Source organism: Lathamus discolor, chromosome 2 (assembly GCF_037157495.1).
Source record: "Lathamus discolor isolate bLatDis1 chromosome 2, bLatDis1.hap1, whole genome shotgun sequence".
Taxonomy (NCBI): Eukaryota; Metazoa; Chordata; class Aves; order Psittaciformes; family Psittacidae; genus Lathamus; species Lathamus discolor.
In genome coordinates this window covers 54,558,000-54,574,385 of record NC_088885.1, presented here as the reverse complement: position 1 = coordinate 54,574,385, position 16,386 = coordinate 54,558,000, and the positions used below count along the sequence as shown (strand labels likewise).

The following is a 16,386-nucleotide window of genomic DNA, read 5'->3' as shown; positions in this document are numbered from 1 at the left end:
CAAAAAGAGGTAATTATAAATTTTATCATCTTGCAGAATATGCTAGAGATGAAAATTGTCACAGTGGTTCCCTCATTCAGCAATGACAGGATAAGCTGGGGTTTTCCAAAGGGTACTAAGTAGAATCCTTGTGAAGATGGTACATATTTCTAAAGGCAATAATAGTTTAAAGCATGGAGGTTTGTCTCTCAAACAACCATGGCTGACAGTGTAGCTTCAGATATTAGTTTGTACAAAATAAGTAAGCAATTTAATCAAGAAACACACTTACTTTAAAGATGTGTTACATATTATTCAATTTTATAGATAATTCTGTTTGTTCAACCCTGGATGCAAAATTTTTTTCTCTAGAAACAGTTCCCTAAACAGACATACTTTTTCTGGTCTAGAAGCATAGTTTATTCTAATACAACAGCTCCACATCACAAAAGGCGAAGCACCATGGCTTGCCTCCAATGACCCAGCAACTTTCTGGATTACTACCTCCAAATGTCAAACCACTTTAGTATTTTTTGATTTTAGAGAAAGTGGGGAAGTTTTATTTGCTATACATTATTTAATTTTATATATTAATTATATTTAGATTAAAATATGAAAATGCTCATGAATTTAAGTAATTACATTTTTCTCTATGTTGAAGATTCCCTAGGACCCTAAGTTAGTGTAGAACAGCATGGCTGTCAACAACAGCAATTATCCCTTCCTCGGGCTTCTTATCCCTATCCTTACGCCTTCGCTTTCCGTGTCATACTGGGCACTTATATTTTATGGCTGATAGGTTGCTTTATTCCTTTTTCTTTACATTTATTTTCCTCATTGTCTTGAGTTTTATGGGTGTGTAGTTTATTTACCAATAACAATAACTCTTTGAAATGTGTAACCATGCGTACATTTCTTTCCTGCTAGGCCTTCCTGTCTTCAAGCCTTTTGAGACATGTTTTGTGTCTCTGAAAATGAAAAAAGAATTGGATTGTCATGAAGAAATCAGAGTTTTCTCTAAAGTAAAGCTGTAGCATAATATAGTCTCTTCTAAATATTTTTCTTGCTGCAAGGCCAATGTAGATGACTAGAAGATACTTTATTAAATTAAAGCCATGGAAACAGAGAGGAGGGATTAGCCTTTTCTGTCCTTTTGTTTGTAATTTTGTTTTGGTAGTTCAGCAACATTAAATTCATTAAGATATTTTATAGGGTGCAGTTTTTCTTTTTGTTTTTTTCTTTTTTCTGGGGGTGTGGGTGTGTGATAAGTTTAATTTATTTTAAATCTGGTAACCTTATTAATGAAAAGCAAATAAATCCTCTTCTTTACCGTCCTCTGCAGAAATTTGATGTTGGTAGCTATTCTGAAGCCAGCACTGTGGATCCAGTTATTCTCCTGGAGACCTTTTCCCTGCCAGCAAACTCACCCCTACCGAAGGACTGTTTTACAGAAAGTAAAAATCCTTTATATATTGTGGTGACACCAAATGAACCAGTGTTCATTTGTTCTGTTTAGAACGTTTCCAAATTGGCAAAAACTGAGACACTTGTTTATAAACACAGAAATTCAGATAAAGAGACCTGAAGCCAGCACAGAACTGTAGCAGGGCTGGGATGCCTGAACACAAGCATTTAGAACCATATGAGATGCCTGAGAGCAGGCAATACAACTTCATGAAGCTGGCAGAAGTATCACAGGAGCTGTACAATATTTGAAGAGGCCCAAATTGTTTTAAAACACCTGTGTTTAGGTAGCAAAATGCCATCTTTGGAGGATGATTCAGTCTTGTATTGAGGCATCAGGCTGTAGGTATCTGCATATGAGCAAAAGCACGCAAAGCATTTCTGAAAGTGCAGCTGGATGTCGGGATATGTATGTCTGTACCTGGTGTCTTAAATGGCACTTCAAGTGAATTTATCTGAGCTCCCAGCACAGCGGATGAATATCCAGTCAATACAGCTAATGGCATTCAGAGGAATTTACAGCTTATCCCAGTGTGGACACCTACTTTTGATTGCCTGAATGGTTCCTTAGACTCCATTGACCCTCATGGTTCAACCCTACTGCCTTTACAGATTAATGAAAAAGTCCATTTCTGGTGCAAAACTGTGAATAGGGAATCTAATTGTAAAGTCTCTGCAGTGCAATTGAGTGAAATAATCAGTGGACATACTAATTTACTAACCAACTTTTAAATTATCAATTTTCAAAGCATAAAGAATAAATGCAGGTTAAAAAAAAAGACCAACGGAAAAAAAAAGACCAAAAAAAAAAAAAAACCAACAACAACCAAACAAACAAAAAAACCCCAAGAAATTTTTTAGATAGAATTAATGGCTTTTTTTGTGCCCAGAGAAGGGCTTGTGGGCACAATGCTTTTCTGCTTTTTCCATGTATAAATTGCTCTATTAAAAGATATTTTTACCTACAAATTTTGTCTTTTATTTAGCTTTTGATTGCTTCAGACACAGCATCACCCCATAGGTAAAACATCGCATTACTTGTATAGACTGTGGAAACTCATATTAAGATACCTTGCACTTTTTATATTCCATGTCTCTACATTTTTCATGTGACAAATATGTTCTTCTTTCTCTTTTCAGGTTGTGTTGAATGTTTTCCATGTTGTGCAGTGGATACCACCAGGTTTCCAGGCAGAACTTGGTGGAACTTTAGAAAAACCTGTTACAGAATTGTTAAACATAGCTGGTTTGAACATTTTATAATTTTTATGATAATATTGAGCAGCGCAGCACTGGTAAATTTAATTTAATTTCTCAAATTTTGAATTGATGGTTGTCAGTAAAGGAAAATTATATTATTATATTTATTTCTTTTACTCTCACATTCCTTTCCCCAGGGAGAGACAAGTATTATAAACATGTCCTTTAGAAGTTATAAGGTTCTCCTCAACTTGGACAAGATATTTAAATATATGGCATCATAGTCTTCTCATAGTTCTTCACAGAATCATAGAATCAACTAAGTTGGAAAAGACCTTTAAGTGCAACCATCACCCCAGGACTGCCAAGACCATCACTAAACTGTGTCACTGAGGGCCTCATCCACACTGTTCATGGAACATAATTTGTCACACACTTGTGTGCTTAACTAGGAGGCTAAATCAGAGTGTGAAATTTATTGAGAAAGCTTATATAAAAAACCAATACCAAATCCTTTTCATTGAAGATGTATTGTAGTGTTAAGAACTTTCACATTCCTAAGATACTGTTGTCCTATTGTGAAAAGGGACTTGTCCATTTTCTGTTTATTTTTAAAATTGTTTGCTGATACAGAATTTCCTGAAGCAGCTAGAATGAAGGAGCACCATACCATCAGGCATGTCCATGCTTGAAAGTAAATCAAGTGAAGTGGTAATCATAGTAAGAATGCATAGAAAAGTATGTGGTGAATGCTCAGTGCTCAGAGCAAAAGAAGAGTTAGAATTTTGAAAGAGTATCACTGCTAAATGATGAGTGATTTGACTAGTAGGTAGAAATCAAGGTAGTCAAGGTTAAACAGTGAAAAAGATGGCATTACTTATCAAACTTGCTCAGAAAAAATATAGGAAATGGTAAATAGGCTTATGTACGTGAATGCCAGAACTACCCACAGTCTAATTAATAGTCCTGTGGACACAGTGACAGTTCTGCTCTGTAGACATTTCTTCTAACAGTAGCACAATTGAATGACCACTGCTTTAAAGACCACTTAGGTCCAGAAGGAGTTTTGCTATTTCATTATACTGTGGAGTAGGACTGCTTAAGTTCCACCAGATAAATGTGACTGACAATAACTCATAACCGTTAAGGCCTGCTGTAGCTGAGCTAATGCTTGCAAAACCACTGAGTTTTCTTTGCTGCCGTGTTCCCCTGAACCAAAGGTCTATGGACCATCTAGGTCATGTAACACAGCCCACTGTTTCCTTAAATGGTGTTGACTGTTCATGATCTTATTAAAAAAATAACATCAGAATAAGAGATTTCGGAGTTGGGTAAGGAGCTGTTAAGTGAAGAGCTGATGTAGATTGAAACTGGATGTGGATTAAAGTTTTGACACCCTCTGTTTGGTTCCTGATCTTTGTCACAGACTACAGCCATGTGACTTTAGGCAAATTAATTGATCTTTCTGTACTTCATTTGCTGTTCTATAAAATAAAGATGCTGTGGTCCAACATCCTAAGGATATGAGATAGTGTATTCCTTCTGAGAGGACAGACAAATTCTTAAACTTCTCATTTCGTCTTTTTTACTTGTCTCATGGCAAGAAAGAAGACAAAAAGTTAGCAGCTGCAGGGGCTATTTCAGAGAAGGGGACACAGATTTGGAGAAGGATAAAAGAAAGGGAAGTTGTTAAATGACCTGTGCTCTAGAGGCACTTTCAGCTCTTGAGACAGTGTGAAAAAGAAAAAGACAAAAGGAGATTGAGTAGTTTATATCTAGGGATAGTAGAGGGTCAGAAAGGGTGTGGTACAATGTGGCTTCTGATTTATCTACATAAGTAACAAAAGTTTTAAGTAAAAGTCATGACAGACGTGGGGGAAATAGTGGTAGTGGAAATGGATGGCTAGATCATGAGAAATGCTGGCAGCAAAGGAGAAATTGAATGGAGATGGAGCTATAAAGTGAGGGAGAAATTAATGAAAGGAAGAATGAAGACATCACCAGAGGCTTGGTGAGGAAGTAGTGCAAGGTGCTAAAAGGAACTGGGAATAAAATGGCAGTATCAAAACTTTAAAATAAATTAGCAAGGCAGCAAATATATTAAACACAAGCAAACAATGATGTAAACTAAAGCAATCAAGAAAACATTTTCCAAACCCCTTACTGACATCAAAGTAATGTCAAGGTGTAGGTGAAAAATTTTGAAACTCTGGCAATTAACAATTCCAGGTAAAGTGCTTGTCATATTTTTTCATTTATTTATTGCATCTTTCAGGCTAACTAAAGATGACACATTTGGAAGACCTAGGTCTGAAAGGCAGTGGTTAATGTGTTTAATTCAAGCTTTATTGTGAAGAATTTTAGACTAACACCTTCAAAATTATCCAGCAATTTGGGAAGCCAAGATTTTTGGTAGCCACGATTGACCCTCATGAGATAATTTTTTAAAGAAGTGTCGAGCATAAAGATCTGAAAGTATGTGATTGTTCAACCAATCTGAAAATGAGATTGTGCTTACTTTGCAATTTAGGATTTTACTTCTAAGCATAAAACTATGTGGTGGTTGCCCATAACTTAATATGGAATGGTTATAATAAGCCAAACTGTGTAGTCTTGTGGAATTTAAAAGATTTTCCATAAAACTACCAAGCTGTTTTAAAACTGAATTCTGAAATTCCAGGCATTTGAAGATATTCACCTACAGGAGAGACGAAAAGTGAAAATGCTCCTAGAATGTGCTGATAAAATATTTACCTACATCTTTTTCATGGAGATGCTTCTGAAATGGGTGGCTTATGGTTTGCACAGTTATTTCACAAATGCCTGGTGTTGGCTAGACTTCATCATTGTATGTGTAAGTATTATATTCAGCTTGTCTTACGTATTGAATTTTGATATTTTCTGTATAGAGAACTGCATGTAAGAACTAATTATGAATTAACACAAGTCTAAAAGACAGTTTCCAAAAGCTGAAAAAAATATAATCAAAGTTGTTTATAACCATAAGTTGTGGTCCTCAAAAAAAATGTTGGTTATGAAAACATATAAGTGGAGAGAGAAAGTGCAATTAACAATCAGAAGTAAAAATAAAATAAATTAATTAAGACAGCAGAAAAATGTGAAGCTGTTGTCCGCTCTGGTATTTAAAAGCAGAAGAAAGTAGAGTTGCTTCTTTAAAGAAGAAATTTGGGTGGTATAAGTAGCTGCAAAGTATTATTGGAAAAATAATTAACCAGAGAGTTAAAGACATAGAAAAGTATGTTTCGCTTTGCGATCTAAGAAATGCTAACAGTCATTTCTACAGCTGTAAAGAGAAATGCTGAAATCATCAATACTGAAATGGAGGTAGTGGAGTGTTCTATATATACATATTTATTCTGAATTCAAAGTTAAATAATATAATCTTGTTATATAAAACTGAAAAAACATTTCAGTATCTTCCCAATGCATCTAAGCAGCTGACTTCTGGTAACATCAAAGTAGCTGTTTGATAGCCTCTGAGTAGTTAGCATTGAAAGTTGTAAAGTACTAGGAAATATCAACAGAAAAATCTAATATCATGATTATTTATGAAGAATATATAACACGACTTTGGCAATTACAGTTCTGTAATATTAATAACAATGCTGGTTCAGAATGGAGGAAAAGCATGCAAATATGCAATGGCTAGACAATGAGACAAAAAAATTCAAATAGGAAGAGGCAAATCATGAGCAGTGAAAAAACCTGAACTGTTGAAATAATAATGAAGCATAATGTTTAGAGTTCATTTTTTCTCTTACAAAAAATAAAATAAAGACCGGCTACCTTTTTAAAAATATTTTTTATTTCCACACCACCATCTTAAGTTATGATAAGGAATTACTGTATGTGCTTCCAAGAATAACTATGCAGAAAATAGGAATATTTTATTTGAACAATCCTTTCTGGTCTGGTAGTGTATAAAATTACCATAGTTACCAATTTGGTTGCTGTACCAGCATTCTGAAAAAAATTACAAGAACTGTTTTTAGGAAAAAAAAAAAAGTGTTTCAAATTAGAATTAATTTATCCCATTATTTTTAAAATATTAGGAAATACCAAAGTGTAATTGTACTATGATAGCTTTGAATGTGTATTTTCTTCATTTGGCTTGCTGGTCAATGAAGACTTACTGGAACATTCAGGTTATGATTGTCTGCTGACACAAATAAAATAAATTTTTGTATAGCATTCAATAATCTCAGTTTCAATTCAATGAACACAGCTGTCATTTGTTTCCTGGGGAATAAGTACTGCTCACGCCTCATCACTTTGTTCCTCTGAGAATGCCCTGAAATCTCTCAGGACTCTTAAAGCACTGAGGCCTCTCCGAGCTTTATCAAGATTTGAAGGGATAAAGGTAAGGATATTGGAGGTGTGTGTGCATATTCTCTAATAGCTGCATTTGAAGTTTTTGTGAAAATTACACCTTGAATCTCTTTTTGAGATTTGATGGCATTAAGATGGTTCAAATTGCATTCTTATATGTATGGCTCTTATTTTGAAATAATACTTAATGCTTTCACAGAAATTTATAAGTACAAATGAAATAAGGAAATTGAATAATAATGTGCTACCACAAGGAATCATTATGTACGGTAATGTGAACACTAGAACATCTTTCTATATTTCCAGTTTCATCTTGGCAGTTACCTAGACAGGCTCATGTGCCACATTTCAGATTCTCCAGGGTGGATTTGAAAGACAACTATCCTTTCAAACTTAAATAGTGTGGGATTTTCTTAATAGGAGATTGCTGTATCTCGATTTTAAAATCTGCTGTAAGTGAACTGAATCTTAAAGTCAGTGGGGAGAAAGGCCACTAAGGACAAGAAGGAATCAGTTACAAGCAGCCAGCATGGATTTAGGAAGGGAAATTTTTGCCTCTCAAACCTGATAGTCTTCTATGATGAGATGGCGGAGGGAGAGAAGAGCCATCTGTGGTCTCAGATACCCGTTGTATCTGTTTTGGATTGACTGAACTGCAAAGTTCAGTATGCAGAGATCATTGGGGTCTTCACAGAGTGGTGAAGAATGGTTAAAAAAATATAGATAGTAGTCCTCAAATTCCCACAGGCAACAATCATGGTCCTGCCTTTCAGCATTAATGAGCTGGATTTGCAAGTAGAAGTTCTTATCACTGCTTGTGTCAGGTCCCTTGATGTCAGCAGCACAAGCTCCAAAAGCTGGAATACCATTTTCACTGGTACCATATCTGGAAGAGGCTTACTGGTCATCCTGGGTTTGCATTTTCCTTGTCCTCAAGCAAGTCTAAATGAAGGAAGACTGCTGACCAAAACAACTTAGTCTTTTGGAAGCGAGACTTTCTACTTCGTGCAGTCAGTTGCCAGTGGTTATTGGGTGAGGTTCACTTTCTTTACGTAGAACAAGTTGTTCTCTTGCAAACCCCCTCCAAGATAAAAGAAAGTGATATTTATGATATTATGGTAAATAATAGGCTAGAGTGCACCCTCAGCAAGTTTGCTGATGATACGAAGCTGGAGGGAATGGGTGATGCATCTGAGGGATGTGTTGCCATTCATCAGGACCTTGCTAGGCTGGAGAAGTGGGCAGAGAGAAACCTAATGAGATTCAACAAGGGCAAGTGTAAGGCATTGCACATGGGGAGGAAGATCCCCAAGTACCAGTACAGGCTGGGTGCTGACCTGCTAGAGAGCAGTTCAGCAGAGAAGGACCTGGGAGTATGGATGGATGGGAAGTTGACTATGAACCAGCAGCGTGCCCTTACAGCCAGGAGGGCCAATAGTATCCTGGGGAGTGGCCAGCAGGTTGATGGAGGTGATCCTACCCCTCTACTTGACCCTGGTGAGGACACATCTAGAGTACTCCGTCCAGTTATGGGCTCCTCAGTGCAAGAAAGTCAAGGAACTACCAGAGAGGGTCCAGCAGAAGGCTGTAAGTATGTCTAGGGGTCTGGAGCAACTCTCTTATGAGGAGAGATAGTAGGAGCTGGGCATGTTTAGTCTGGATAAGACTGAGAAGGGATCTCATTACTGCATATAAATATCTCAAAAGTGGGTGCCAGGAGGATGATGCCAGACTCTCTTCAGTGGTGCTCAGCAACAGGACAAGGAGCAATGAGCATAAACTAAAACACAAGAAGTTTCACTCTAACATAAGGAAGAACTTAGCATTGAGGGTGACAGAGCACTGAAACTGGCTGCCTAGGAGGGTTGTGGAGTCTCCTTCTCTGGAGACATTCAAAACCCACTTGGACATGTTCCTGTGTCACCTGCTTTAGGTGGCCCTGCCTTGGCAGGGGGTTTGGACTAGATGCTTGCCAGAGGTCCCTTTCAACCTTAGTAATTCTGTGATTCTGTGAACCCATTCCTCTATACCTGACTTTTAGATCCCTTAGGTACTACAGACTCGGAATCTTAGGTATTTGTTTTACTCAAAGATAATTCTGGCTGCCATCTGGTTTACTTACTTTCTCAAAACGGAAAGATAGACACTGCAGAATTACATGTTAAGACAAGATTGAAGTTGAGCTGAAAGCCAGCTTTATGTTTGTCATCTGCTAGTTTTTATATGGGTAAGAATCTGCAGTAGATACAGAAGAAGAAAAAATAAATGTTCTTCTGGGAAGGTGTCCTATTGAATGTAAATAATCCATTCTTTTCATTCATTTTATTTATTTAAGGTTGTTGTGAATGCACTCTTGGGAGCCATCCCCTCAATCTTGAATGTTTTGCTCGTCTGTATTGTCTTCTGGCTCCTATTTAACATTGCAGGAGTAAAATTGCTTGGAAAAAAATTTTGGAAATGCACACTCTCAAAAGGAAATAGCAGTTTAATTTGGAACAGAAGTGATTGTACTCACTTTAATGGCACATGGACAAATAGCGATGTGAACTTTGATAATGTTGGGATGGGATACTTGGCTCTCCTCCAAGTGGTAAGTTCTATAAAAACATGCTCAGTTTTGTTTCGTTCAAGGAAATGAGTTGAGCAGCCCAACCATGTGATACCACTGCGCTTCTGTTTATCTCACTGAAATTGGGGGATTTTAGCTTCCATGATATTTTTCTTATCTATAAGCTGCTCAGTTCTTCCTAAAGAACACTTAAGAAATCTTGTGTTAAAATCAAGCACTGTATTACATGGGTTTTCAATTTTGTTTCTATTTTGAATAATATACTAAGCCTGAAATAGTCTGTGTGTTACTGGATTTAAAGTTATTCTCATTTTCTTTAATAAAAGTTAGTTCAGAGTGGATAAGAATGAAAATGCACCATGCAATTTATATTTCTATATTTTATTTTATTGTATAAGTCATAAAGTATTGGGATGCTAATTTATTGATCTCCCTAATACCACAACAAAGCAGAGAAAGGCATTTTTAAAAGTGGTAGTTATCCCTGTATCTTTTCTAAATGAAGTTCATTGCTGTATATTCTCCAAAGTGTTCCATGATTCTGCAGAGCTGCTAAAAATCGCAGGAAGGAATTGTCTGTTGTTTTCTTAGAAATTGTTTTTATACTTTTAGGATATATTTACTAGTTAGGCTGAATCTTGTCCTGCTTTTTCAACAAGCAGGAAATTAAAAAAAAAATTGAATTTATGTTTTTGTTTTCCAGGCAACTTTTAAAGGTTGGATGGATATTATGTACGCAGCAGTGGATTCTCGGCAGGTGTGTCACTAAAATGAAATTTTAATTCTTTTCCCCGTCCTTCTTTCCTTTTCTATCCATACCATTCATTTTTCAGCTTTATTTACAATATCAGAAATGCAAGCAGATGAATGCATCAAACTACACAGTGAAATGATAATCCTTGGAGTACCAAATATCAGGAATTTAGACAAGAGAAAACTGGTCAAAATGGAGTGATACTAAAACTTACCATATCGAGAAGGCAGAGGGAAGAGGCTGCAAGTTTTGCACAAATCTGTTTTGGGAACAGAGTTCAGAAGACCTTGGAGGGAATGTGCATGCATCTTTAGCAGTTATTTCTGGAGCTTTTTTCCCTATATTCAACACCCTTATTATTTCTTCCCCATTTCCATGTGCTGTTTCTCACTCTCTTGTTAGTACAGTGTCATTCAACTTTTGTATGTTTAAATTTATTTGCATGTTCTTTATTCATTTAAGCACTATATACTTCAATGTATTGAATTAGCTGCTAATTAAAGAGTTTGTTCCTTTTAGGGCTGATCGTAGTGAGCTGGATTTTCAAAATCGCGTCTTGTCTGAGACAGCGTTTAAGGGGTTGGAGGTACACCGTTATGTTTAGTCTGAGCTGTTGTTCTATGTAGGAAATTCAAGTATCACTTCTGATTGGAACTGTTCATTTGCTACTTAAGTAGTATTAAATTTACTAGAGCTGAATTGGGCTATGTATCTTTGTAATTATCTTTACAAACAGTAACAAGACAGAACAAGGCAGTTCTACTTACGCATCTAAATAAAAGTTTCAATGTGTAGAAATAGAATTTTTTCTTATAAATTGAAAATGATAAAGTTGTGATTATCTGATTTTTACCAATATTGTTTTTCTGTTTGGATTTTTTTTTTTTTAACAGATAAATGAACAGCCAAAGTTTGAAGCATTCTCAGCCATGTATATGTATTTTGTGGTTTTCATTATTTTTGGATCTTTCTTCATGCTGAACCTTTTCGTTGGAGTGGTTATCAGCAATTTCAACCAACAAAGGAAAAAGATAAGTGCTACATGAGCTAATTCAGGGTCTCTAGTTATCCCAATTTCATTGTGTGAATGTTAGTTTAACATTGTCATGGTTTGAAACAACTAAGTCCCATGCAGATGCTCACTCACCACCCCCCCTTCCCTCCTCCCTGGAGGGACGGGGAGAAGAATCAAAAGAATGTAAACACCATGAGTTGAGATAAGAACAGTTTAATAACTAAAATAAAGTAAAAGATACTACTAATAATAATAGTAACGATGAAGGGACTAACAAGCAGAGAGCATATTAAACCAAAAGGGGAAAGGAAAAACCCAATAATAACCAGCAGTGATGCACAATACAGTTGCTTACCACCTGCTGACTGATACCCAGCCCAACCCAAGCAGCCGTTGGTCCCTTCTGTGTAACTCCCCCCAGTTTATATACTGGGCATAACGTGCTGTGGTGTAACTTACTTTTTTTTTTTTTTTTACATAAACTTCTTAGTGTTTATTTAGTTGACTGCTTAAACTTCAGCTGAACAACAGTATTTTTTCTTTTACTTAGGTGGAAAAGATCTATTTTTGACTGAGGAACAGAAAAAGTATTATAATGCCCTGAAAAAACTTGGATCAAAGAAACCTCAAAAACCCATCCCCAAACCATTGGTGAGACCATTTTAAGTAGAATATGATTAATATACAAAGATGGTAACCATATTTAAGCTTAATACCCAGGCATCTGGAATAAAATTCATGTTAGAACCCACCATCTTCCTCATTCGATATAGTGTTTACATTTTACTCTCTATTTCTTAAATCCATCTAATGCAGCCTTTCTTTGTGGGAGTAAATTGAGGAATTTCACAGCCTGTTTATCACCTATTCAAATGTACAAATTACTTATAAAGGTTCATATTAAATATTTGATAATCATAAATCCATGAGCATGCATCCATGTGATCTTGACATTTGAGTTGCATGATACTGCTTCTGCAACTAGATTGGATTATTGCAAGTGAGAATAAATAGGGAGTAGTACATGCCAAATGGCTGTTACTTACTTTCAAATAATCTTACGCTTTATTTCATATAGGTTCTTAAATTTAAGTCCATGCCTGGGTTCACATAGTAACTACTCAGAGGTTTTCTTGATTATGACATTTTAGTTCAAATTGCTTATCCTAAAATCTCTGCTTCAATAACTAATTCTATTAAAAGAGCAATCACAATGTACTCTGAATGCTTTCCTCCTGAAAAATTATTTTCTAGGGAAATATGGTTGCATGATGCCTGCAAATATTTCTCCAAATACTGAGTCTTTTCTTCGAAGGTCTAAAGAAAAGACCTAAAAATACTTGTAGGAGCTTATAGTTAAATTTATATTCTCTTAAATTCTCTTTCTAAGCATAAGTTACTGGTTTATGTTTGAATGCAGTCTGGGTCTTGCAAGTAGCATTAAGCAGCTCTTCTCATTCTCTCTGCAGAATATGTTCCAAGGATTGCTGTTTGACATAGTATCGCACAAAGCATTTGATATTACCATTGCAGTTTTGATCTGTCTAAATATGGTCATTATGATGGCAGAAAACAACCAGGACAACGTCAAGAATGTGCTTAATAAAATCAACCTCTTTTTTGTAGCAGTGTTTACTGGGGAATGTGTCATAAAAATACTAGCCTTAAGACATTACTTCTTCACCTGTGGCTGGAACATATTTGATTTAGCTGTTGTGATCCTTTCACTAGTTAGTAAGTATTAATCGCTATTAGATCAGGTAATGTGTCTTAGCAGTACTAAGCCAAATTTCAGTATGAAGTAACCACTTATGTATCTGATAAGCAAATTCCAGATCCATTGTACTTTTTCAAACCATATGCTAAGTGATCCTTTCTAAAAGGATTTATTGTTGTTTTTCCTTATATTTTTACAGAGTGCTAGAAGGTAAATGGACAGTTTTAAACTTTTTGCCTTTTTTTTTTTAAGTATGAGATTTATTGAGTAATTAATATAATAGGAATTTAATGAGTAACATATTTTCTAAGTTATTGTACTTAAATTTTTGTCTTGATGTTTTTATGCCTTCAATTTATGTGTAATCACCTTAAGCATTGTTTTCACAGTAAAAGCAAATTCAGGTTAAAAATACATTTGTATGAAAAACAGAAAAGATTAATTTTATTTTCCAGGACTTTCTTTTCAGAAAGCAGATCCTGAGGACTGATTTAGAAAGCTCAGGAAAATTTAATTGCTCAGCACCATTCTAAATCTGGGCCACTATTGGTGACTGTGAAAGTCATAAAAACTGGCTTGGTTTTATTTTGCTTTTCAACAAAGACTAAATGCATATCATTTCCCCTACAAAGGTTCATATACAGCTTTAGTTTCTTGTATGGTTTATTTGGTCTATGCTTCCTACCAAGCTCAGGCTATGCAATAGAAGAAGGGATGGGAAAGAAACTGATCTGAGTTCTCTGCCTCATCCCTAAGCGCAGTTCCCCTTTGCTATCTCATGCAACCCAGAAAAATTGCTTGGATGGTGCTTTGAGCAGCTTGGTCTAGTGGAAGGTGTCCCTGACAATGGGAGGTGGGTTGGAACTAGGCGACCTTTAAGGTACCTTCTAAATGAAACAGTTCTATGATTCTATGAAAATGCTGACTTCTTAAGTCCTCCATTTGTAATAACTTACATTACTACTATATAATTATTCTGATAGTAGCATCATAAAATGAGGTGTGATGAAGGATGCATATGAAAGACAGTTTTCCTTTCTTTTCTTCTTGCTCTTCTCTGATCTCATTCAAGTACCAAGCATTAATAAAAGTCTCACATTTAGCATGTGTCTTATGCCTGTGGAAGAAGCAGCAATTAGACAGCAGCTAGGAGACAAGCTCCATAGCTTCCAGCACAGGAGCTGGCTGGATTTTAAAGGACTTTTTAGTACTTAAGCAATGTGTAATTTTATCCCCTGAATTAGAGAAAACTGGGAGAATGCAGTTGCCAAATTATATGAAACCTTGATCCTTCTTCAAGATTTAAAGTTACTACAATTTGTCTTCCTTTTCCTAAGCTCTTTTGTAAACAATTGCAGTATTGATGATAACATTTTTGGTGAAAGTTTTGTAATATGCTCAATGTTATTTTCAACACCTAAAGCATGCCATATAGCAAAATAGACATAAATAGGGAATTTTACTGATACGGCTTGACAACATTCTGTTTTCTTTTTAATTTCAAAGGTACTGGACTTGCTGAAGGCTTTCGTGCTTTGTTCTCCCCTACGCTTCTGAGAATTTTTCGTTTGGCAAGAATTGGCCGAATCCTGAGATTAATTCGACAAGCTAGAGGAATTCGAGCTCTGCTTTTTGCCTTACTGATGTCTCTGCCTGCACTGTTCAACATTGGTCTTTTGCTTTTTCTGGTTATGTTCATTTATGCCGTTGTGGGCATGACAAACTTTGCCTGTATTGGCTGGGAAGGTGGGATTAATAACCTTTTCAACTTTCAAACCTTTGATAGTAGCATTCTCTGTCTCTTCCAAATTACAACGTCAGCTGGATGGGATGGTCTTCTGGCCCCTGTGTTAAAAGAATCTAATTCATGTGCTCCCAACTTAAATTTAACAAGTGAACAGGAAAAAAATTGCACAAGTAGGGGGATTGGTATTTGTTATTTTGTAAGCTATGTCATTATATCATTCCTTATTGTTGTAAATATGTACATAGCTGTCATTTTAGAGAACTTCAGTGTTGCCACTGAAGAAAGCACAGATCTTCTTTGTGAGGATGACTTTGATATGTTTTATGAGACCTGGGGAAAATTTGATCCCCAGGCAACACAGTTCATTGAATATTCTGCTCTTTCAGACTTTGCAGATGCTCTGGCAGAACCCTTACGCATTCCAAAGCCTAATAAAATTCAGCTCATATCCATGGACCTCCCTCTAGTTAGTGGAGATAAGATCCACTGCTTGGATATCTTGCTTGCTTTCTCTAAGAGGGTCTGGGGAGAATCTGGAGATTTGCGTGATCTTGAAATGCACATTGAAGAAAAATTTATGGCTGATGACCCAGCTAAAACTTCTTGCAAGCCAATTACTACTACCCTTAAAAGGAAACAAGAGGAAGTATCAGCTTGTATTATTCAAAGGGCCTTCAGGAGGTATTTGGTGCAGCGCTCTTCTAAAAAGAAACCTTTCTTATACCACCGTAAACGCTACAACAGTGCTGTCTTTGAAGAAGAAACATGAGAAAGAGGGTCTTATTGCATCAATGCTTAATAAAGATAATGGTAGGAAGCTAGACAAATCATGGACAACATCTTCCATATCTCTTCCTTTATTTTATGATGGTATTGCTGAAACAACAATAATGTGGACACACAAGATTGCCCCAGGCTTCAGCATTTTTGGCTAAATCAGTGTCAGTTATTTTCAGATGGAGAAAATATTCAGACGGAGCATGATATTTTACATCCTGAATAATGCTGTCAGCCTTTAAGTATTGTGATTGCACTATTTTGCAAATGCTCCTTGAAACAATTAAGATTTGAACAACTATGTCAAATGTTAGAGGAAAATCAAACTATGGAATTTTTTTTTTTTCTCAGCTACTGGAGTAGGTGAGTTAATTTTTACAGCAGTTGTTTTTTTGTGTTACTTCAAATTTCTGCGTTTACAGAAGTAACCCGTAGTTCTGCTGTAACTGTAGAAACAATGTAGACATTGTTCTACACAAGTCTGTAGAACAATGTGTATCTCTTTAGAGATAAAGCCTGGGTTGAAAAATTGGTTATTGTAGTAAAATAATTACTGCATTTTATGTTAAAGAGCTTATTCAAGACACTTGAGTATAATCCATCACTAATTTCTATGTTGCTTGGGACCATCTTCCTTCTAGTACCTCTGGATGGATTTGTTTATTCTTAAGAATCTTTGAGGTGTCTTTATATATGCACCTAAGTGAATTTAACATATCATCCTCAGGTGTCTGTGCTTAAAAATTGTATATGATTTGTTCTAGGTATCATGTGGCGAATGAAAGTTGTGATAACAATAGTTACCAAAATCAAA

The 16,386-nt window shown here is 36.0% G+C and overlaps 1 protein-coding gene across 1 annotated transcript in view; it reads left to right on the top strand.

The window, feature by feature from the left end:
* LOC136009028 (sodium channel protein type 5 subunit alpha-like) overlaps window positions 1-15,730 on the top strand; it is a 40,228-nt gene extending 24,498 nt beyond the window's left edge. Inside the window, 11 exon segments of the mRNA XM_065669117.1 lie at window positions 1,322-1,433; window positions 2,584-2,738; window positions 5,324-5,531; window positions 6,936-7,024; window positions 9,329-9,583; window positions 10,266-10,319; window positions 11,210-11,351; window positions 11,882-11,982; window positions 12,801-13,065; window positions 14,555-15,557; window positions 15,559-15,730. Coding sequence (XP_065525189.1) covers window positions 1,322-1,433; window positions 2,584-2,738; window positions 5,324-5,531; window positions 6,936-7,024; window positions 9,329-9,583; window positions 10,266-10,319; window positions 11,210-11,351; window positions 11,882-11,982; window positions 12,801-13,065; window positions 14,555-15,557; window positions 15,559-15,730 — 2,556 coding nt within the window.
* The last annotated feature ends 656 nt before the right edge of the window (window positions 15,731-16,386 follow it).